The sequence below is a fragment of the Arvicanthis niloticus genome, unplaced genomic scaffold, assembly GCF_011762505.2.
Source record: "Arvicanthis niloticus isolate mArvNil1 unplaced genomic scaffold, mArvNil1.pat.X pat_scaffold_534_arrow_ctg1, whole genome shotgun sequence".
Classification (NCBI taxonomy): Eukaryota; Metazoa; Chordata; class Mammalia; order Rodentia; family Muridae; genus Arvicanthis; species Arvicanthis niloticus.
In genome coordinates, this window is record NW_023046162.1 from 47,166 (window position 1) to 69,847 (window position 22,682).

General features: G+C 43.8%; 1 protein-coding gene across 1 annotated transcript; it reads left to right on the forward strand.

Moving 5' to 3' along the window:
* The first annotated feature begins 664 nt into the window (after positions 1-664).
* Positions 665-21,159, forward strand: LOC117702177 (isochorismatase domain-containing protein 1). Its single transcript, XM_034493461.3, has 5 exons — positions 665-1,011; positions 12,151-12,270; positions 12,400-12,603; positions 14,210-14,326; positions 20,249-21,159. Exons 1-5 carry the CDS (start codon positions 703-705, stop codon positions 20,393-20,395), a joined length of 897 nt encoding a protein of 298 aa, XP_034349352.1. The 5' UTR covers positions 665-702; the 3' UTR covers positions 20,396-21,159.
* The last annotated feature ends 1,523 nt before the right edge of the window (positions 21,160-22,682 follow it).

Here is a 22,682-nt window from a genome sequence, read left to right on the forward strand (position 1 = left end):
CTGTCTGTCAAAAGCTAGTGTCAACACATAGATATAAAACTCGCTTTCCCTGTAAAAAAAAATTACACATTTTATAAATGCATTTTATGCAATTTTTAAAATATATGTACTTAAGTTTCCTGAAGAAACCGAACCATCAGTACCAAATAGCAGTTGTAGTTGAAAAAAAAAAAAAAGAAAAACTTGTCTAACAAAACTAAAAACATTATTCGATAAGGATATGTTTACTAATTCATATCTAATTTCATGCTTGTATTTACGAGCCCGATATCCCTGGGACCTGACGTCAAGAATCTTGCACTAATTATTGTGAATTGTTACATCTTATAGTGTCCATGGGGTCGTTTTATTGTGAAGATGATGCTTTATACCTACTTAAAAAGGGAAAACCGTGAGTTTCAGTAAGTTCCGATTTTGCTCTTGAAGCCTAAGAAAACTAGCGCGAGATCAAGAAGGACCTGGTCTCGATCGCGGGTCGGAAGATGGTAATTTGCAGTTTTTTCTGGTCGTCCGTGGAGGCCTGCGACTGCTGTCCGGTCCATATCAGGCCCGGCCAGCTGCGGTCCCCGAGCGCTAAGCGCCACAGGTGACCGTGTCGCCGGTGGCAGGCGCCGAGCCCCGGGGCGGCGCGGGCGGGTCTCCGGCGTCCAGGGCCCGCCCCTCGGCCTGGCGCGCGGAGGCGGCGCGCACGCGCAAGGGAACATGGCGGCGGCGGAGCCCTCGGTGGCCGCGCTGGCTGGCGGCGGCGGTGTGGGCGCGGGGGCGCCGTCGGGCGGCGTGCCGGTGCTCTTCTGCTTCTCGGTGTTCGCGCGGCCCGCGTCGGTGCCCCACGGCGCGGGCTACGACGTGCTCATCCAGAAGTTCCTGAGCCTGTACGGCGATCAGCTCGACATGCACCGCAAATTCGTCGTGCAGCTCTTCGCCGAGGAGTGGGGCCAGTACGTGGACCTGCCCAAAGGCTTCGCTGTGAGCGAGCGCTGCAAGCTGCGCCTGGTGCCGCTGCAGATCCAGGTGGGTCCCGCCCCTCGCCGAGCCCGGTCACCGCCCCCCCCCCACCCCGGCGCGGGCCGCCCACGCCCCCACGTGTGTGGTCCCGAGTGCCCCGCGCCTTTGTGCGGCAGCCGCCTGCAGGGTCCCCACGGCTGCCCCTGCTCTTTCCTTCCCCCCACCCCCAGCCCCCACGGGTGATGCAGATCGTGGGCAGTGTTAGCCTCAGGGCTTGTTCCCGGAGTTGTGGTAACCAGTTGCAGAAATGCAAACTTCACCGTGGTGGCTCTCGTCTCCTTTCGTTTTGGTGACAGTCGGGGTGCCTACCTAGGAAGAGAACTGCAGTAGACACTTAAATAGCGTGAAAGCCTGTGCATCCTAGGCTGAGGAAGTTGTACCTACGGATTAGAGTTTATTCATTATTATCTTGCTTAAAGCCGTGCTGTAATACGAGGCAATCGCCTCCCCCTAAAAATCTGAGGATTCTCGGGCGAATACATGGTTTTGAGAGGAATGGAGATAGGTGTTAACTTAGGCACTCCAGCATGTATAGTAGTTTTCTCTACGTGCAGAACTGCTCAGCCTTTTCTCTGGAAGACAAACTGAAATGTGGCTTTTGAGGGCAGAGAGAAATTTTCATATCCAAGTGCCATTTTGAGAGGCTTATCCCCTAGTTTTTAGTTTTTATCATCTGTACTCAAAGACAGACTGGATTGTGCTGTCTCTCCCCCCAGCATCTCTGGATCCTGAGGGAATGCTTTAACTTGATTAAAGTTCATATGTTCAGAGGACAGAGTTCATGGGCTACCTGCCAGAGAGGCCGCAGGAGGTGCAGCGATCTGCCCTGCTGCCCAGATCAGAGCTGCATTCCTTAGTGTTTAAGATTCTCCATTTTTATCTCTTTAAGAGTTCTAGATGATGCCTCTCTGCAGCCTTCCAAAGATCCGTTTAGATTTCTGCTGCCAAAGATCCAATATGTTGGATTCACCTTTGACAAATCCATTCCCAGCAGTGTAGAAGATACAGACTTCTTTGTCAACCATTTCCTGGTATTCTTGGGAGGGAGAGGGGCTCCTACCTGTGACTAGGCTTTAGATTTTTAAGTTGGTATTTGCTTTTCTGTGTGCCAGGGTAGGAATTTTATATTTTGACAATTTCAAGATGTGATTCAACTATTAAAGAGTCTGAAAATCAATTGTGTGTGTGTTTGCGCGTGCGTGCTAAAACAGCAATCTATAATTAGGTCACTCTGGCTTTTGAAATACTTTATAATCGATTTTTTTTTTTTGTAATCTTGTTTAAAACAATTACCATAACAATAGAAGTACTCTTTTCTCTCCCAACAAATAATACTTTTTTTCTCATTAAGTAACCCAAGAATTCTTAAGCTTAGTATGTCTGTATTTTGTATATTGTATATACATTATGTATATTGTATATATGTCTGTATTTTGAAGGACTTACACATACTTTCATATTCTCATTTTATTAATTACTTTCCTTCAATAAAATAATCATAACAGCAGTAGTCTACCCAGTACCAAATAACTTTTCTCACTAAATAACCCAAGAATCCTTAAGCTTACCAGTTATATATGTCTATATTTTGACGTACTTACAAATACATTTCATATTCTCACTTTAGTCATTGTAATCCTTTCATTCATGTGCCTCTCCCAGCATAGTTGTCGATAATATGAAAGGATGTTTTATATAGTACATGAAATGATGTACATGTACACACATGTATTTATGTGTGGGGATACATTTTCAGAAAAGACAACTTATTTTTGTTGCTACTATATTTTCTGGAACATGTCTGTATAACTCTACTAACATGGGTGATTTATGTCTCAAGAGAGTTCATTCCACATAGAAGTGGCATCTGAGTGCATTGCACGGTAGATGCAGGCCTGGATTCACTTCTTGGTGGAGATAGTAATGACATTCATTTCTCTGAGGAGTCCAGCATAGGGTAGGAAGGTTAGGAGATTGCCCTGGATTCTCTGGCTATAAAGGCAGAGCTGGCAAAACCTGAACAAGTCCTCAGGAATGTCTGAGCATCTCCTGTAGGGTGACTGCTTCCTTTGCATGTTTGATGAGAGCACCCTTGAGCAGTCTGGAAAGCATGCCAGACTTAAGCTTCTGTTTGTTCATTTCTGTTGAGCTGCTCCCTGCTGTTTTGACAAGGGACACCTGTCACTTAGGAAGACTCATGGTGGCTTCTGGGGAAGTGGGAGTGATAGACGTGGTAGGTCCTTTTCCCTTTGACTGTGCATTCTGCGTGCAGTCCTGTGCTTGTATCCTATCACAGCATCTCTCCAAATGCAGGCCCCGGCTCGCAGACTCTCACTCTAGAATGCCTCCCTGTGTGCTGTGACTGCTGTAGATAGTGACCTTGTGGGGTAGTGAGTGGTTGTGCCACATTGCCCCTGTGGTTGGCAGAAATTTTTTTGAGAATGGATCTTGAAGACATCCGTTGTCAGTTCTTAAGTATGGGAACTTTTTAGGGACTCCCTTTTTAAAAAAAAAAAAAAAATATCCTGTCAGAGTGACTAAATGTCTGCTGATGGCTCAGGTAGCTGAAGACATAGCTCATGTTTCATTCATGGTTTTGTGTGTCTGCAGTCTGACAGACTTAGAGTCATAGGAGGCAGAACATGAATGAAGGAGTCATGGGGTGGAAGTTTAGGTCTCTCTATAAAGACTCTTGTACTTTGTCAAACGGTGTTTTCCAGGTCTGCATGACAGAGATGTGTAATGTTGGAGACTCATGGTAAGGCAGGCCATTGTCACAGACCTTGTCCAGGGCACGGAGAGCCCAAGCAGAAGGCAGGGAAAAAATGGATGCAGGCCAGATAAGACAGAAGGCTTTGGCAACTTTTCGAGGGCAGGAGATGCAAGCCTCCCTAGGCAGGTTATTTTGACCTGTTCCAGGGGTGGTTAAGTGGGAGAGGATTTGGACCCAGTTTTCATGTTCTAGTAAGATTTTATGAGGTGTCGCACAAACATTTTACTAGAAGAGACAGTTAAGTTCACAAAAGAAAGGAGGAAAGGCAGCTACACAAAGAAGAAAGGAATATGGTCTGCTTGCGCCTTGCTGGTTGGAAGGTAGAGATTGGGGTTGCAGAAGTGTCTTAGTTAGGGTTTTACTGCTGTGAACAAACACCATGACCAAGGCAACATTTAATTGGGGCTGGCTTACAGGTTCAGAGGTTCAGTCCATTATCTTCAAGGTGGGAACATGGCGACATTCAGGCAGGCATGGGGCAGGAGGAGCTGAGAGTTCTACAGCCTCAACTGAAGGCTGCTAGCAGAATACAGGCTTCTAGGCAGCTAGGATGGTCTTATAGCCACACCCACAGTGAAACACCCACTCCAACAAGCCCACACATACTCCAGCAGGGTGACACCTTCTAATAGTGCCACTCCCTGGGCTGAGCATATACAAACTTATCGAAAGGAAACTTGCTTGTAGGGGTGTTGCAGGGAAAATGCGTGGATAAGCTCACACTCAGACTGAGGAGACACTGGCAGGGTGTATCTGGGGTGCCGAGTGTTTTAGGGGCACTGAGAAGAGATGCCTAGATCTCGAGTTCGAGGTGTTGTCTCCAGACTGTTGGTTTGATAGAGGAGGATAATACAGTTATAGAGGTATATGGGCCACTTAAAAACTTTGAGTATTGCAGAGTAATTCCCAAAACAATGTATCTGTTTGTTCCTTTGTGTAAATTAGCTGCTACCTATAAATAAACTGTATCTGAGTGTGGGAATTGTGACCTGCGTTTGAATTTGTCCCCTTAGGTTTAGTTAGCCGTGGGGAATCTTAATGTAGATTTAAATGTCATTGTGCTCTGGACTCAGCCCAGTTTCACCTTCATCCCAGCCCTGAGGCATCTTGAGAGATCCTTCAGGTCTCAGCTCTCAGTGGGTAAGCACAGCTGATTTTCCTTGGAGAGTTGGAGAGCTCAGACTTTGGGTTGGGGGGGTAATGTTATACCAGGGACATCCATACCCAGGGTAGATACACATGTCATAAAAGCAAAAGTAAAATATTCTCTTGCCATCGGAAGGGGAAAGACTCAGAATCTGTTTTGCCAAAAATAAACCATACAATAATGAGTTTTATGGTGGTGTCTGGAAACGCGCTTTATGAATGAGTTTCTTAATTCTGCAGACAAAATTAGCACAGTGATGTTTCTAGAGCCATCTTAATGGCAAATTGTCTTTAACCTCCTTAGCTTCTCAGCCTGTGCTGACTCAAGTGTTTGTTTTGCTGGATATCACCACAGCTGAAGAAAAATACTGTTTATCTTACTGTTTTAAAGACAAGAAAATTATATCAGAAGATGTTAATGATTTACCTAAATTTATGTAATTGAACACAGTGAAACTGAGATTTGGACTCAGGTTCTAATACCCACAAGCCTGGGCTGTGTCTAGAATCCTCACAGGTTGTGTATGTGGGGTGGGAAATCAATCTATTTTAAATGAGTTGATACTAGGTCAGGGTCCTACCGAAGCTATGTAATTGGATTGGAAACACTTAGGACTTAAATACTGGATGAAAATAAGAAATGAAAAGAAAGGACATGAGTATTCCTAGATATGGTGGAGGAGAAAGTTTATTCTCGATAAAAGGGAGAGCATAGCCAGAGGCAGGGACATCTGGGAGAGTCCAGAGTGAAAGTGACCCTGAACTGCCACGTGGGGAGGAGGAGGGGGAGGGGGTGGGAGCAGGAGCCTGGTGAGGAGGAAGGAAGGAAACAGGTGCAGGCACAAAGAAGACAAAGGTTAAAAAAGAAAGAGCTGGTAGCCAAAATGGCTGGATTACAGAGGGAAGAGCCTCTGAAGGAAGAGCAGCTTAGACCCTGGACAAGAAAGTGTGGAGAGTAGAGGACAGGGTATTCCAGCCATGCCTTGGAACTGAGGGATGCTGGGAGAAGCTGGCTGCTAGATCCACTTTGATACATTAAATAGATGCTTCATCCCTTTGTCCCAGGGTTGAGACCTAAGGGTACCTAATTCCCTTCACACTCTTACTCAAGTAGGTTATGCTTATCTTGACAGTAATGGGCTGCCCATTTTAAAAGAAAAACAATCCCCCCTCTTATGTTCCCCACTCCTAAACACGTACAGGTTCCTCACTGTGGCTCAGGGGCTATCGTTAGCACTGCTGACTGAGGAGCTGGAACAACACAGATAGTCTCACATTTCCAGAGGCTAGACCGAAGGGCATGAGCAGGGATGGTTCCTTCTGAGGGCTGTGTGTGAGGAAGGATTTTTTTATGATTGTCTCTACCTCATGTTTATGGAAGATCATGGCGTATAGATACCATCACTCCCATGTCTGCTTTCATGGTCAAGGCATTCTTGTGTATCAGCGAATTAGTTAATCCGCTATATGCTCCTGGCGGGTTTCCCTTCAAGCCGCCACCCTCCAGAGCCCTCTGGATTCAAGAATGAAAGACAAGCACGCATTCGTGAGCTCAGGTGTGCGGGCTTAATTTTGATATGCCTTGACTAGCTCAATGGTTGAGCACTTCCAACACTCCTGCAGCCAGCAAACACTCCCCTCCGGCATTCCTGACTTAACACATCCTAAATCTATGTTTTATCTTTGCTGCCCTGGCTCCTTCTGGGCTCCTTCTGGAAGGGCCCCTCTCTTTGCTGCTTAAGACACTTCTAGGCCACTTTCCTTCTTGAGCCTACACTTAGGCCTTCACTCCCTCCTGTTCCTAACTACTTCCCAGGACCCTTTCTTCCCAGGGGATCCTAGAAGTCCCGCCTCTTTCATCTTGCCCAGCCATTGTCTGTTGGCTCTTTATTGATCAATCAAAAATCAAATGGGGACAGAGAAATTCAGCACTTGGACATACAGATTCCTGATTTGGAGAGCTGAATTAAGGCAAAGCATTAGAACCAATTCCCAACATCCTTATCTGTCCATCTCTCTGTATAAGCGTCTCCCCTTATTTATGGACCTTACTTAGTGGGTGTCTTTATCTTAAGTCAGGTTATCTGCAGTGACTGCAGCTCCATAGAAGGTCCTTCTCTAAGGCACTGGGGTTAGGAATTTGAAGGGGAATATGGGACACTGTTCAGCAGTGTGATACCATATCCTACTTCTGTTCCTGGAAAGGGTAAGAATCATTAACCTAAGCTAGCCATGTTTTGTTTTCCTGAGTGGCCAGCCAGTGGCCATTTTGTTAAGTGATCAGAGCACACGGCCAGGGTAATAGGCATATCAAAACTTTTCTGTGAAAAGTCTATAGGTATTCTATTCAATACGAAATTTCAGGTCAGTGCCACAGTGTGGCAGTTCTAAGGGAAGTGGACAAAGAGTTTTGTACTTAAATTCTGTCTCTTAAACTTTTGTTTCCAGAAGTCACTGATTATAATAATCCTTTATATTTAAATGTGTATATTCATATATATACACACACATAATATGTAACTTGTGTTTCTTGTGTCTGCACTGATGTGCAAATGATAAATGGTTTGCTTCTCAAACAATTTAGTCAAATCTGCTTTTGTCATCGTAGTTTTGGTCATACTGAAGTTGTAACTTGTATATTTTGGGCAATTGGTAATACTTCTGGGTACCTACAATTTAATTTTAACTAAAATTTGTGAGTCAGGATTAAAAAAACCCGCCGAATTATAACTGAATTAAATTGTAATGGCATCTTGTTGGAATCTATGTGATAGACAGGATTAGGCAGATAATATGGTTAGAATTGTTTGTTTGTTTTTCCCTTTTTCTTTATGTGTCCTTTTCTAGCTTGTTAGATCTGAAGGTTATCTCTACAGTCACGCAGTATCTCCAACTACTGTGTCCCAGGGAAGCCATTATTTTTATTTTAAGTATAAGACTTGCATTTTATAAGAGTTAAAACTTTTTTTTAAATGCTGCAGTTGCATAGATAAGACAGATTTTCTATTCCTCTGTCCCACCAGCTTTTCTGTTGTTAATATTGTATTTTATTGTGGTTTATCTATCACAACCAACTGCCCAGCATGGTATACTACTGTTAACTGAGCTGTGTACCAGTTTTTCTAATTGTTTTTATTATTTTTAATTTTTTTGGTGTATGTGTGTGTGTATGCATGTGTGTGCATGAGTGTGTGTGTGTGTGTGTGTGTGTGTGTGTGTGCGCACACACACACAGTTCAGTGCAGTTCAAAAATAGGCATAAGATCACCTGGATCTAGAGTTACAGGCAATTGTGAACTGCCCACTGCATGCTGGGAACTAAACCTGGGTCCTCTGGAAGAGCAAGCAGTGCATGCTTTAACCACAGAGCCATCTCTCCAGCCTCTGCACACTGGCTTTTACTATTTTTTTTTCCCTTCCTGTCTTTCTCTGTTTGATATTTCAGGTCAACCTTATCCACGATCCAGTCCAGGATAACGTTAAAACCATTTGCCGTGGCTACCTTGGTTCCTCTGTGCTATGACGCTATCTTTGGTTTTGATTATTACGAATGACCTTGACCATGCCGAGAAGCACCAGTCAGATATTTTGATGGGATGTCCTAAGTTTTCACGTGTGGGGTGTTTTTCTTATGGGTAGCCTGAGGTTGTAGGACCCTGAGGATCTGTGCAGGTCATTCTTATGTCAAGCACACACATGGATTTGTCAGTGTGAATTACTGAGTGCATGAGTGAGGACCCTGTAGCTGATTTTGTTTGTCAGCTTTCCCTTGAGTCAGGTTCTCCTGCTTTCACACTACCTCAGGCAGATTTTGCCACTTGGATTCCAAGAGTATGGGGAAGTGTCTGAGACTCACACAATCAGGAGTTCCATCTCTACAAGAAGAGAAGTCACTCTTTAACATCTTTGTTTACTGAAAAGGGTTCTGTGGGGTGAGGACAGCTTGAGGGTTGCTTCTCTTCTGCCCTCAGAACGTAGATCCAGATTTCTGGCTAGGCGAGGATTTATTCCTTTACATTTGGTAACTGAATGTTTTGACCATTTCTATCTTGTGGTTCCTGTAAAATAGTATGTTATTTGATATATTCTTGTATTTTTTTTTATATATTCTTTATGAATACTAGAATGACATTTTTCTAATTTAGAATAATGTGTTCCTACCTCCTCAGATGCCGGTGGGTCTGAGTTTGGCTTGCTTTCTTGTATTTTGGGTCTTTTATTCCATCTCCCCTGTCAGTTCCTGCCGCTGCTAAATTTGTCTGCCTCTAGCGCTGTGTTTCTAGTTGGTGGAAACTCTCTTAACTTGCTGTGTATTTAGGATGCAGATTGCTAGTCTGGTGTGGGACCTATAGTGTTAGACCGTGTAGACTGAGTTAGTATGTGAGCATGTGTGAACTGTGAGCTTGTGTGAACTGTGAGCATTTCAGGGCTTGACTGTTAGCTCATTAATAACACTTGCCAGGTTTCCTGTGAAAACTTGCTGGCAAATGGAATGGCCAGTCTGGCTGAGTTGTATGACTGTAATTTCACATAGGCCACTTGTACGTAAATTGTTTACATCATTTACTGGAATCACAGTAGCACTGTGATACTTACTATTTAAATTTATGAAAGAAAAACATAGATTTGGGGGGGGGGCATAGGTAACTAGGACTTAATGGTTACTGGGATTTTAAAATGCATAAGTCAGAAAGCAGTGATTGCTTTAAGAAATAAAATCCTGAATACACAAAAATTGGTCTTCTCGGCTTCTGTGTGTAGATCACATGCACTGCTTTGAAAATGACTACAGTACAGACCTTAGGCAGGCACTCTGGCTCCAGTGATTAAGGCACTTGTTGCCAAACCTGATGACCTGATACCTAATCCCAGAGGCCATGTCTTAGAAGGAGAGACCAGACTCCCAGGACTTGTCCCCCCTGACCTCCTAGTATAAATCCTGGAACTTGCACACACAGAGACATACCTATACTAAATAAATAAATGTAAAATAAAAAAGTATAATTTAAAACCAGAGTGAGGAGGCAGCCAGGGCACTTGAGCACATTAATCCTGCTTTGTTGGTGGAGTTGGACTCTCTCTATAGTGATAACTGGAAGGTAGGTGGCTCTCACCTTCCAATGCAGTATGCTACCGGACTGCCCTTGATGAAGGAGTGTGCATGTCTCAGCTCCAGTGGGAGATGAAAGTAGCAGTGGCTGCAACCAGTACACAGACAAAAGCTATCATAGAGCAGTTAGGATAGCCGCAGTGGTGGAGATAAAAGATTTCTTTCAGTGGCTCCTTTAATCCAGGTAGGAATCGTCTCCTCTAGAGTCTGCAGCCTGCAGAGATGGTAAGGCCAAGTCTAGAGCTGAGCTGCTGCAGAGGCTACAACCGTGTAATTGGGACACAGACTTCTCCAGGATATTAATAATTGATATCTGTGGGTGGTTTTAGGGGATGCAAAACAGGACAACGAGAGGGGGGTTAGTGGGTGACTAGGGAGAGTAACGGCATTGGTTCTCTCCGGAACAACCGCATTCTTTGCAGAGCTTTCTTTAATTTGCAGGTGGAAAGTAAAAGCACCTTGGGCTTTTAAGTATCCAGTGAAGTTAAATTCCTGTAGTCAGTGTGAATTTTACATGTGAGTAGATCCTCACTGGGCCCAGACTGTTGGCATGTGCTACCTGTTATATTTTTGCAAAACCTGTTATGTTTTGCTGGTATAATGGGGTGTAGTTGCCGCAGGGGGAGCATCTTGGTGGGCCTATGCTGAGGTGTTCCTCTGAACAAGTGCTATAGGCCTAGTATAAAGAAAGTTTATTGGGAAAGAGGGGATGGGGAAGGGCAGAGAAAGAGGAAAAGACAGAAAGTGGCGGGAGGGAGGGGGAGTGTGTGTGTGTGTGTGTGTGTGTGTGTGTGTGTGTATGTGTGTGTGTGTATGTGTTTGGATAGCCAAGCAGTCCCGCACCTGACAGGCTGCTACATAAGCGGTTGCTGGGATGGAGATATGAAGCTTGGAAATGTAATACTGTTTTCCTACTAACTCATTAGCTTTCCTGCTCCTGATAATGTTTGAGAATTCCCTCTTGGTGGGTTCCTCTCCCACCACCCTTTCCTTTCCCAGTTCACATGTTTCATTCACTGCACTCCAGAAGTCACCCTTGCAAGTGACTTTTATCTTGATAGCAGTGATTTTTGTGTTTGTAATGAATCAGCTTGTTTTCTGTTTGTCTTTGCTTCTATGTTTCACAGTCTCTGCTACAGATGATTTTTTTCAGTTGTTACTTTCCTCACATGAGTTACTTTACAGTTTAATTTCTGTCTGTAATACCATTATCATATTTACATTTTTAATGTAAATAGGTTTATGATTTGAAGGTAAGATTCACAAATAATATTAAGCAAATACTTTTAAAGACACCAAAAAAGAGCATAAAAAATATTCAAATTATGTAACTGCCTATTTTTTGATATTTTCTTTTTCTTTATATTTTTATACTGAAATGCTATTCAAGTGTGTTGTAAAAATTAACATTTTATGCAAGCATTTCTCCTTAGATGAAAGAAATCTTTGAAACATATATGCATATTTTTAATTGACTAAAATGTTTTGTCTCTGAGAGTATTAAAATTTGTTTAAACATTTATGTATTGTTCATCTTTACGTTATGTCCCTCCTTTTCTACCAGATGCAGTTTGGAGGATGTCTTTGTGGGTAATACTCTTTTCTGGGGGTGCCTTACTTAGGGTTTTACTCCTTTGAAGAGATACCGTGACCAAAGCAACTCTTACAAGGACAACATTTAATTGGGGCTAGCTTACAGGTTCAGAGGTTCAGTCCATCATCATCAAGGTGGAAACATGGCAGCATCCAGGCAGGCATGGTGCAGAAGGAGCTGAGAGTTCTACATCTTCATCTGGAGGCTGCTAACAGAATACTGACTTCCAGGCAGCTAGGATGAGTGTCTTATAACCCACATCCACAGTGACACACCTACTTCAACAAGGCCACACCTTCTAATGGTGCCACTTCCCTGGGCCGAGCATATATATAAACCATCAAGAGGGGTGTTGGTGGGGGGAGGAGGGTGGTAATTCAGATCGTTTCTTGTAGTTGTATTGTAAGTTTACTGACTGAGGCAAACAATAGGAACATTTTTTCTGTTTGCAGTGACATCCACTGGAAATAAATGTCATTGTAATACAAATGCCAGATCACTTTTGTCTTCTTTATTCCCCAGCTTACGACCCTGGGAAATCTCACACCTCCGAGCACTGTGTTTTTCTGCTGTGACATGCAGGAACGATTCCGTCCAGCCATCAAGTACTTTGGAGACATCATTAGTGTGGGACAGAGACTGGTATGCTCCTGCATTTGCTTGTTTCAATTGTCTGAGGCACAAAGTGCATTCATATCTGTATTCAACACAATGTGTATTTATATCTCTACTCAACACAGTTTTTTTACACCTTTGTTTGATGCTTTTCAGTTGCAAGGAGCTCGGATATTAGGGATTCCAGTTATCATAACAGAACAATACCCCAAAGGACTTGGCAGCACCGTTCAAGAAATTGACTTAACAGGTGTAAAACTGGTTCTTCCAAAGACCAAGTTTTCTATGGTGTTACCTGAAGTCGAAGCGGCGTTAGCTGAGATTCCTGGCGTCCGGAGTGTTGTGTTGTTTGGAGTAGAAGTAAGTTCCCTTTTGGGTTCGGAGCGCACCATTTGTGGGAAAACTCAGCGTTCCCAGAATGCAGTCTTGTTTATAGGATGCTGGTGGCTGGTACTGAGGAAGATGGCCACCACCTGTTATGGGTTCTCCACCTGCATGGCACTGTTTTAAATTCCCTGTAGCTGCTAACACCTTGAACTCTCTCAATAACCCTGTGAGTTATGGACCTTGTGTCCCCCAGTACCACAGATAAGAAACTAAGGCATAGAGGTATCATACCCTGCCCAAAGTCAGACAACCAGTGAGCGGGGCTGCGTTTGATCTTCAGCTGTTCCGAGAACCACCTGCTGCCTGCTTTGGAAGACATTTCCCCAAAGGGGTTACTTTTATTTATGTGTTCCTGGACTTGATTGGGGGCACATTTTGTGCTGTACCACACCTCATACCCATACAGCTCCAAGGCTGTACAGTTCATTGTCCTTCAATTAGGTGTGTGTACATGCTCTTATGAAGGGAAAACGTACTCATGGATTCCTAGTGCCAATTTCAGTTGATTTATTACATTTTATTTTATATAGTTTTCGAGATGACTTTGCTCGGTGGTATGGGACTTACAATGTAGCCTCGGCTGACATTGAATTGATAGCAATCCTCCTGCATCTGTCTCCTGAGTGCAGAAATGGCAGCGCTGTACCAACATACTCAGCTTATTTCTGACTTCTAATACTGAAATCGAAAACACTGTGAACAAAATTATTCACTCAGTGCAATAGAATAGCATTAATGTAATATGGTTACATTTTGATAATAATGTTTTGATCATAATAGGTTTTTGTAACAGAGAGATTTAGTCTTCACTTTAGTAATTTTTACTTCAGTTGTGGTTGCTGAGAGGAAGCTCAGTTGTGTAACTGTGTCACACAGGTGCACTGGCTTTTGCATACGCTTTTTATTCATCATGATTAATTCTTAGAGGGTGCTTTGCTTGCTTTATGTCCTCTACTGAGGCTACAAGTGAGCGCCTGCAACGATGGCATCTGTATGGTGCCATTGTTAGTAATGGGCACTGGATAATCCCTGATCTTCAAGTGAATAAGCCAAAGCTAGAGAATGCTGATTTATACCTAAAACTATCTGGCCAACTAGAGCCCAAGCTCAATATGAAAAGGATTATTCCATTTCTGGTCCTTTCCGGTTTGCCCTAATGTATTTGTAAAGTGTTTTTGCTTTTTGGCCTGCATTGTAAATTACTTCCCGGGCCTGTCTTTGCTTCTGTATGACTCCATTGCCCCAGTGCTTTCTCAGCACTGAAGGGTCCTCTTCTGAGCTGTGCTCCTGATATGGATGCAGACGTAAACCCAAGTGCAAATGGTCCTACACCTGAGTGGTGATAGTGAGCGTTCTCAAGGTCACTCAGGGTGAACGTCATGAGATACTTAACAGTGTTCTGAGCGTCTGTTCAATGTGATCGTTAAAAAAAAAACACTGATAAAAGCCAGTTGTCTGCCTGTGGAGATGCTGACGTACGCTGGAGCTTGCCTAGCTCTTGAGAGTCAGAATGGTGCTGTTAAGCTTTGCACCGACAGTTTACCGTGTTCTTACGTACGATGCCTTTCTTTCCTTCGAGACGCACGTATGTATCCAGCAGACTGCCCTGGAGCTGGTCGGCCGAGGCATTGAGGTCCACATCGTGGCTGACGCCACCTCCTCGAGAAGCATGATGGACAGGATGTTTGCTCTTGAGGTACTTGTTCTACTTCGTCATTGAATTTTCAGAAGGATTAGGCGTCTGGAATATTTAACAACCCTGGAAGATTTGCCTTTTAAACTTTAGCTTGGCTCAGTATCACCTGAGCACACTTGCACTGATACTAAATGACATGTAAATTTAAAACAATTGTAAAGAAATGCCGGAGGGTTTGCCGTTGGGAGATCATCCAGTGCTCTGGGTACAGACTGGCTTGTGCATTGTTCTGGACTGTGCCAGCTCTGGAGCCTGAAGTACCCTGCAGATTGCAAAAGGAAAGGACAGAAGATGAAAGGCCATAGGGAACTGGCCACCTTTGTCCCAGTAACAACTGGTTCAAAACATAGTGGGCTTCCCTTCTTGGTTTTTCCTGAAAGATTAGAACCTCTCTTGGGACTGTAGGTAGACGTTCGCTGTTTATTTATTTATTGCAATATTTCTCTCAATCCCCTGAGAATTTCATGCAATACATTTTAAGCATGGCCAGCCCTCTCCAACTCCTCCCCATACACCACCCTCATCATCTAAGTTTGAGATTACTTTTTTTTTAAGTCTCTTCCCCAGAGTCCAATTTGTGTTGCCCGTCTGGTCCTGGGTTTGAGTCCAGGCCCTGCAGTGTAGTTGGTTAGCCTATGGTCCTGGGATTGAGTCCAGGCCCTGCAGTGTAGTTGGTTAGCCTATGGTCCTGGGATTGAGTCCAAGCCCTGCAGTGTAGTTGCTTAGCCTATCAGGTCTCATATCTTTACAAGGCACTGACTCACCTTTCTCCCAGTAGCTATTCAATACCAATGGCTCCTCAGCCAGATATGGAATTTATGTGTCCACCCTCCACTCTCTATGCTTGGATTTTGTCTGTCTGGAGCTTACAGAGGTCTTGTGTGGTGTTGAAACTGCTCTGAGTTCACATGGGCATTTTCTCTGGTATGTCTAGAAAATACTGCTTCCTGGATCTTACAGTCTTTCTGTCCCTTTTTCCTCAAAGACTCTGGAGCTTTGGGGTAAGGAACATAAAATGATTGTCCGATAGGTAGAAGTTTGCTTTTTTAAAATGTCCTCATGCCCTTTGGAAGTTTTATTAGTGGGTAGGAGGATGTCTAATGAATGAACGGGGCGGCTCCTCACCTCAGCAAGGATTTGTAAGCTCACGAGTTCCTCAGAATCCACTTTTCAAGCTTCCTTATTAACCAAGGTTTAACAGCTGTCAGGTCAACCCCAACGGGCAGCTGTCTTCATGACTTTCCTGTGGAAACTTTATTGCCATGGGAATGATCAGACTTTGAAGCCTTTTAAAGGAACCAAATGGTCGAAAGCCGTGCAAACAGAAAAAATCTTGTGCGCTGTGAAGGTATTTCCAGGACTTTTCTTCTACATTCATATGGATTCTTTTTTCTATTCCTCTCTCATATATTACATCTTGACCAGAGTTTTCTCTCCCTCCACTTCTCTCAGTTCTACCTCCCCACTTCCCCTCTTCCCCAGATCCACTGTTCCTCCGTTTCCCCTCAGAAAAGAGCAGATCTCCCAGGGTATCAACCGAACACAGAATAACAAGTTACAAAAAGACTAGGCACAAACTCTCATATAAAGGGTGGATGAGGCAATCCAGTAGGGGGAAAGGGGTCCTCAGAGCAGGCAACAGAGTCAGAGATACCCCCTGTTGAGAGCCGCACTAGCTGACGTTTGGGGGCCAAAAATGTTGCGGAACGCTCTGTCAATGTTGGAACCTGCACTGCCAAAAGCCTTGGGGGCTAAATTGTTAGAGCCCAAACTGCCCCAAGTTGCTCTGGTCTTTGGGTCGGGGTTCAGCAAGAGAGAGAGTGAGGACAGACTCGAGGAATGGAGACCAGACAGAGTGTGATTCAACCGTTTATTCTTCAGTCTCTCTTCCTAGTCCAAGTCCCAAGTCTTGAGTTCCTAGTCACTAGTGCCTCCAAGTGTCTAATACTTAATAATACTTAATAATAATTTCTTCTGGCTGCCTCTCACCTTTTATATGACTCACCTCAAAGCCTTTAAGTCATGCCCTTAGGTCTTGTCTCTAAATCTGACCTCTAAGTCATGCCCTTAAGTCACACACCTTTAAGTCTCATACACCCAGGGGAAAATCCTGGGTATCTAAAACAAGATGTTATCAGAGTGTGCTCAGCTGTTGTAGGCTATTGTAAGCAAGTCTCTTGTCAGGGTATATGGCTCAAGATGGCTGCAAGGATGATAGCCGCCTTCTGTCGACTCCCCATACCCCTCCACTCCCATTGTTAGGGGTTCCACAAAAACACCCAACTATATAACCATAATGTATATGCAGAAAACCTAGCTCTGATCCATACAGGCTCCATGGTTTAGTCTCTTTGAGTCCTGCTTAGTTGATTCTGTGGGCTCTGAAACATGCTGGGAAGGGACAGAAAGAGCCAGATCTTTTTGCCTGGACACAGAAGAGCCTGTGTAGATGAAAGTGCATCAGGGTTGAAAGTGGGAAAGTGACCACAGCATGTCAGATAGTGGTGTGCAGTGTCTTCAGGTGAGGTCAGGTGATGATGTAAAGTGTGTACAGTGAGGTCAGGTGATGATGTACAGTGTCTTCAGTGAGGTCAGGTGATGGTGTGCAGTGTGTACAGTGAGGTCAGGTGATGGTGTGCAGTGTCTGCAGTGAGGTCAGGTGATGGTGTGCAGTGTCTGCAGTGAGGTCAGGTGATGGTGTGCAGTGTCTGCAGGTGAGGTCAGGTGAAGGTGTGCAGTGTCTGCAGTGAGGTCAGGTGATGGTGTGCAGTGTCTGCAGGTGAGGTCAGGTGAAGGTGTGCAGTGTCTGCAATGAAGTTAGGTGATGGTGTACAGTGTCTGCAATGAAGTTAGGTGATGGTGTACAGTGTCTGTAGTGAGGTCAGGTGATGGTGTGCAGTGTCTTCAGTGAGGTCAGGTGATGGTGTGCAGTGTCTGCAGGTGAGGTCAGGTGATGGTGTGCAGTGTCTGCAGGTGAGGTCAGGTGATGGTGTGCAGTGTCTGCAGGTGAGGTCAGGTGATGGTGTGCAGTGTGTACAGTGAGGTCAGGTGATGGTGTGCAGTGTCTGCAGTGAGGTCAGGTGATGGTGTGCAGTGTCTGCAGTGAGGTCAGGTGATGGTATGCAGTGTCTGCAGTGAGGTCAGGTGAGGTTTGCAGTGCCTGCCAGGTTGTAGGCAGTTTGTAAAGTTTTTACAGAAATACTTTTTTAAATATATGAACTGAAAGTTAACAGCAATATGGCCAGCTCCCTTTCTTCTCTATTCCCTCAGAGCGGAACTACTTCAGATATTCCTGATCCATATTGACTCTTAAATTTATTTTACTTGCAATAAGTATAGTTAGTTAGCAAGCATCAAGCATAGACTTAATGACTGGACGTGTCCTTGTATGTACTTGCCATCTGTCGGGCTGTGTCACTTTGAGGTAACAATTGTCCAAAATTGTATAATGGATTGATGTAGCAACCTGCACCTGCCTGACTTTTGTCTGATCTCAGAAGAGTTGCAGAATAGATTGAGTAAATCCTCTCTTGAACTTGATGCCCCTGTACTGATGGGCGGTTTTCAGTGTTGCTCAGATATGAAGTGGGTTAGGTACTTCATCACTGACTTATGTACTGATGGGTGGTTTTCAGTTGCTCGGATATGAAGTGGGTTAGGTACTTCTTCACTGACTTATAGTCTTAGGTTGAACATCAAGGAACCAACCTTCCTTTTTCATTGGCCCAGTTGGACTAACTGCAGGTATAAGGAGGAATCTTCCAGAGCTCCATTTAAACTCAGGGAGAAGGTGGGCTGAAGACTGAATGATCAGGAAGTGCACAGAACACCAGAAGCTGATGCTATTGTCTGTCCAGCTTCCTCTCAATCCATGAGGGCAACCTCTATGCAAACACCTAGGAGCCTGTTCTAAAAGCTTTGCATTTTTTTGTACCACACCTTCCTTTTTAATAGGTTCTTTGCTCAGTTATTTTTAGCCCCCCCCCCCCCAGTCTTTAGGTAAGTGGCCCTGTACACCCCAGTGTGACCCAACTTCCAGCATCTCCAAAGATGATTAGGGTAGATGAACAAGATTCTGATCCATACAGCAGGAGGAAAAGTCCCCGATGTTGGATTCTCTCCCTGCCCCTTCCTGACTTTCTCCTCTCTGCCTTTCTCTTTGCTACTCCCCCACCTCTTATCCCCACTCCTTGAAATATCTATTGTAGTTCCTGTGGTTCTACAGGAACAGCTGGCAAAGTCTCTCTGTTGGGAGCAGTCCTGTTAGGGAGTTTACACAGTTTTCCATCTCATAACCCTTGTTTATAGTCATTCTAAAAAAGTTTATAATGGCAGAAGACCTGGTGGTTCCATTTTTTCCCTGGGGCAGATTCTCAAGTCTCACTTGAGGCTCTTCCCTTCTGCCAGTCATTCCTAGGCCAGAGCTCTAATTATGAGAAGTCATCAGGTGCTGTTTTGGAGTCAGAAGAAAATAATTTAAGAACCCTATTTTCTTAATGCAATTAAGCACCTATTTTATACCATTGGATAGCAACTACTAATAAAATAGACTGGATAGTTATAATTATATCCATATTACAGATTATTTTTAAATAAATAGGTACCCAATGGCAGTAACACCAGGCAAAAGTATTAATATTCCCCATGGTCTCCTGTTTTCATTGCACTGTACAGGGTAAATTCTGATGTGGTGCCTCTTTTGCTTTTTTGTGTTATAAATAAAAACACAAGAGTTTATCAAAACTTGAAGCCAAAAGAAGCCCCCATTTGAGAGAGTGAAATGAGAGGCAAAGCAGTACAGCCCAGGAAGTGTGCTCCTCTGGGGGCTAGTACCCTAGTTTAGTTTCTATTGCTGAGATAAACACCAAGACCAAAAGTGTCTTGGGGAGGAGAGGGTTTATTTTATCTGAACTCCCATGTCACAGTTGATCACTGAGTAAATTCAGGCCAAGAACTCAAGGCAGAAAGCCAAAGGCAGTAACTGAAGCAGAGGCTACCAAGGAATACTGCTTACTGGCTTGCTTGGTGTCTTAGTCAGGGTTTCTGTTCCTGCACAGATATCATAACCAAGAAGGAAGTTGGGGAGGAAAGGGTTATTCAGCTTACACTTCCACATTGCTGTTCATCACCAAAGGATGTCAGGACTGGAACTCAAGCAGGTCAGGAAGCAGGAGGTGATGCAGAGGCCATGGAGGGATGTTATTTACTGGCTTGCTCCCCCTGGCTTGCTCAGCTTGCTTTCTTATAGAACCCAGGACTACCAGCCCAGGGATGGCACCACCCACAATGGGCCCTCCCACACTTGATCACTAATTGAGAAAATGCCTTACAGTTGGATCTCATGGAGGCATTTCCTCAAGAGAGGTTCCTTTCTCTGTGATAACTCCAGCTTGTGTCAAGTTGACACACAAAACCAGCCAGTGCACTTGGCTTGCTTTCTACATAACCTAGGCTCACTTTATCAGGGCCTTTGCACCACCCAAAGTAGGCTGACCCTCCAACATCAGTCATTAATCAAGAAAATGCCTAGCAGACTTGCCTAGAGGGCAATTATATAGAGGCATTTTCTTAAGTTTTCCTCTTCCCAGAAGACCCCAGTGTGAGTGTCAAGTAGAGATGAAAACTGATTGACACAGATAGGGATACGATTTCTATCACTCTTTTCTCTTTGCTCATGTGATTAGCCTGGTAACATGACTCTGGCTTCCTGTTTCCCTTTACATGTTTCTAGCCCATTAATAATCATGATACAGTTGTGATACAGCTGGGTTTGAAACTTTTCTTTCTCCCTGAATTTACGTCTATGGCCGAGAACCACTGCTGTAGATGAAGGCCCTGATTGTGGTCCTGGCCCACTTCCGCTGTTTTTATGTCATGTCTGTTTTCTAGCTCACTTCTCGTCTGTGTTTCTCGTTTTTCTAGCGTCTTGCTCGAACTGGGATCATCGTGACCACTAGCGAGGCTGTCCTCCTACAGCTGGTAGCTGACAAAGACCACCCGAAGTTCAAGGAAATCCAGAACCTCATCAAGGCGAGTGCCCCGGAGTCTGGTCTGCTTTCCAAAGTATAGGAGGCGTGAAGGATTGGGATCCTCCTTCCCTCCAGGCGGCGGGACTGCAAGCCAGACAAGCCCTCGTCTCTACTAGAACCAATATGTTAAGTCAACAGCAGCTCCTTCTTTGCAGCTCTTAGTAACACTTAACTGTCTAGACCATTGGGTACAAGTGTTTAGTCACAAGTGTTTCGTTACGATGCTGAGGCTTCAGGTGCTGCTTCTCTTCTGTGTTTCCTAATGAGCTTTTAGTTACTAAGACAAATTACCATGGAGGTGCCTGTCTTGTCTACACTGTATACCCTGACCATATCTTTCCAAAGTGCATCCTCTGGTGACGTTTTTCTTAAATTGTGCACTTTAATGGAGAAAAAAAAAAAAAAAAAACCACCTACCACAATGATTTGACTTTTCTATTGTTGTGGAACATCCGTTGTAATGTCAGTGTAGACCCAATGATTCCTGGATGAGAACTGACAGGCAGGACTCTGACTCGTGTGCCTACTCCTCTCACAGTGTTGGAGTTGCCGAGGGAGGTACAATGACTTAACCAGAGCAAGTTATCTTAAATACTGTGTATCTGTCTTGACTGCACTAATTTTCTTATTCCTGTTACCATCTTCATGGATTTTCTCCCTCTGGCTAACTGTCTATATTAACATTTTTTCTTCCACCAAATGTTTTACTTCCTCCTTGGTTATTTCAAACCTGTAAACAAATGGGAGTGGTTTGCAGTGCTGGGTCATCGACAGAGGTATGCCCTAACAATGCCTTGACGGTATTTTTGAGTGCGTCTTTTACCGTACACAGGAGTTGGTGGAGAAAGAAACACTAGGTAAAATGTAGTTTAAAATGCCCATATTTCCCTTCAAGCATTGTTATAGCTGATGTCATCAACAGGACTCATAGGAATAATACTGTGGTCATTGTTAACCTGTCAATAAACCTACTTTCATTTCATACTGATTATTGCTTAAAAAGCATTTTAATGTATGTTGTGATACATGGAACGTTGCTCTCTTTGTATAAAATTAAAGAAAATGTATTATGTGAGTGAAATTGTTTGTTTCCCATGACTCCATGAATATTAGTCAAAAAATGGTAATGACTTTTCAAAGGTAACAGATTTGATATTTATAATCTTATAACTCGTCGGAACTTTCAAAGGAGGAGAATCCTCCGCAGGCCCAGACCCATAAAGTTCCTGCAGAGTTTTCCTGTTAGCACTATAGAAATGTGTTTTGTCATTTGAGCCTTGGTAAGGCACCACAGTCTAGTGTTCTTGGTGTGCTTTGTTGTTCCCAACTTCTGGGCTGTGACCACAGGGGTCACATATCAGATATTTTATGTATCAGATATTTGCATTAAGATTCATGACAGTAGCAAAGTTAGAGTTATGAAGTAGCAACTAAAATACTTTGATGGTTAGTTAGTCACCACAACATGAGGAACTGTATTGAAGGATTGCAGCATTAGGAAGGCTGAGAGCTACTGCTTAGCAGATGAATCCAGAAAGAAGCATCATATAGTTATCCATGGTTTAAGATAATGTCTAATAAATATAATCTAGTTTTTCAAACTCTAATTATCTGGAGTGCTTGTTAAAATACTGATTCTAGCTTTTTCCTCCCCCTTCATAAAAAACAAAAAGGCATAGCAACTGGCAAAACAAAGATTTAATGTAGGATGGTTTCCCTCCCTTGTACCCATGCCTCTTCCACAGCTGAAGCCAGCTCTGGGGTCCCGGACTAGTGTCCTGTGGCTGCCCTAACAAAACTCCATAGATGCCACGTCTCAAGACAACAGACTGTTTCATCTCAACTCAAGTTCTAGGACTTACTGTGGTGATATCAAAGCTTGTATTGCAAAGATGTGATCTTTTCTGAGGCCTGTATAAGCGATGACTTATTTCCTCCAGTTCTGTGATTTTAGAATCTGCTCACGTGGGCTTTTTTGATAGGTTGTTTTTGGTTTGTTTGTTTTGTCCCATTACTTCCATCTTCTCAGGCAACAAGTGTGGGTCCTTAGGTCCCTTCTGACTCCCTTCTGCCTGGCCTAAGATCACATGTGATTTAAGGTTCCTAATTAGCAACAGTATTCACCTGCAGCCTTAACATCCTTTGGCCATGTATCTCTGTTCCAGGATCTAGGATTAAGACATGAGTATCTTCACACAGACATCAGCTAGTGAGTGTGAATTGAATGAAATTGTACACAGACATCAGCTAGTGAGTGTGAATTGAATGAAATTGTATCAGGTCCAGGAATGTAAATACAATGGAAGCTCAGAATGATTGTGAACTCT

Bases quoted from the DNA above. Each gene is read 5' to 3' on its own strand.
- LOC117702177 (XM_034493461.3), top strand. From the start codon at position 703: ATGGCGGCGGCGGAGCCCTCGGTGGCCGCGCTGGCTGGCGGCGGCGGT. The intron at 1,012-12,150 runs GTGGGTCCCGCC...TTTATTCCCCAG, and splicing joins TGGTGCCGCTGCAGATCCAG to CTTACGACCCTGGGAAATCT. The intron at 12,604-14,209 runs GTAAGTTCCCTT...CTTTCCTTCGAG, and splicing joins TTGTGTTGTTTGGAGTAGAA to ACGCACGTATGTATCCAGCA.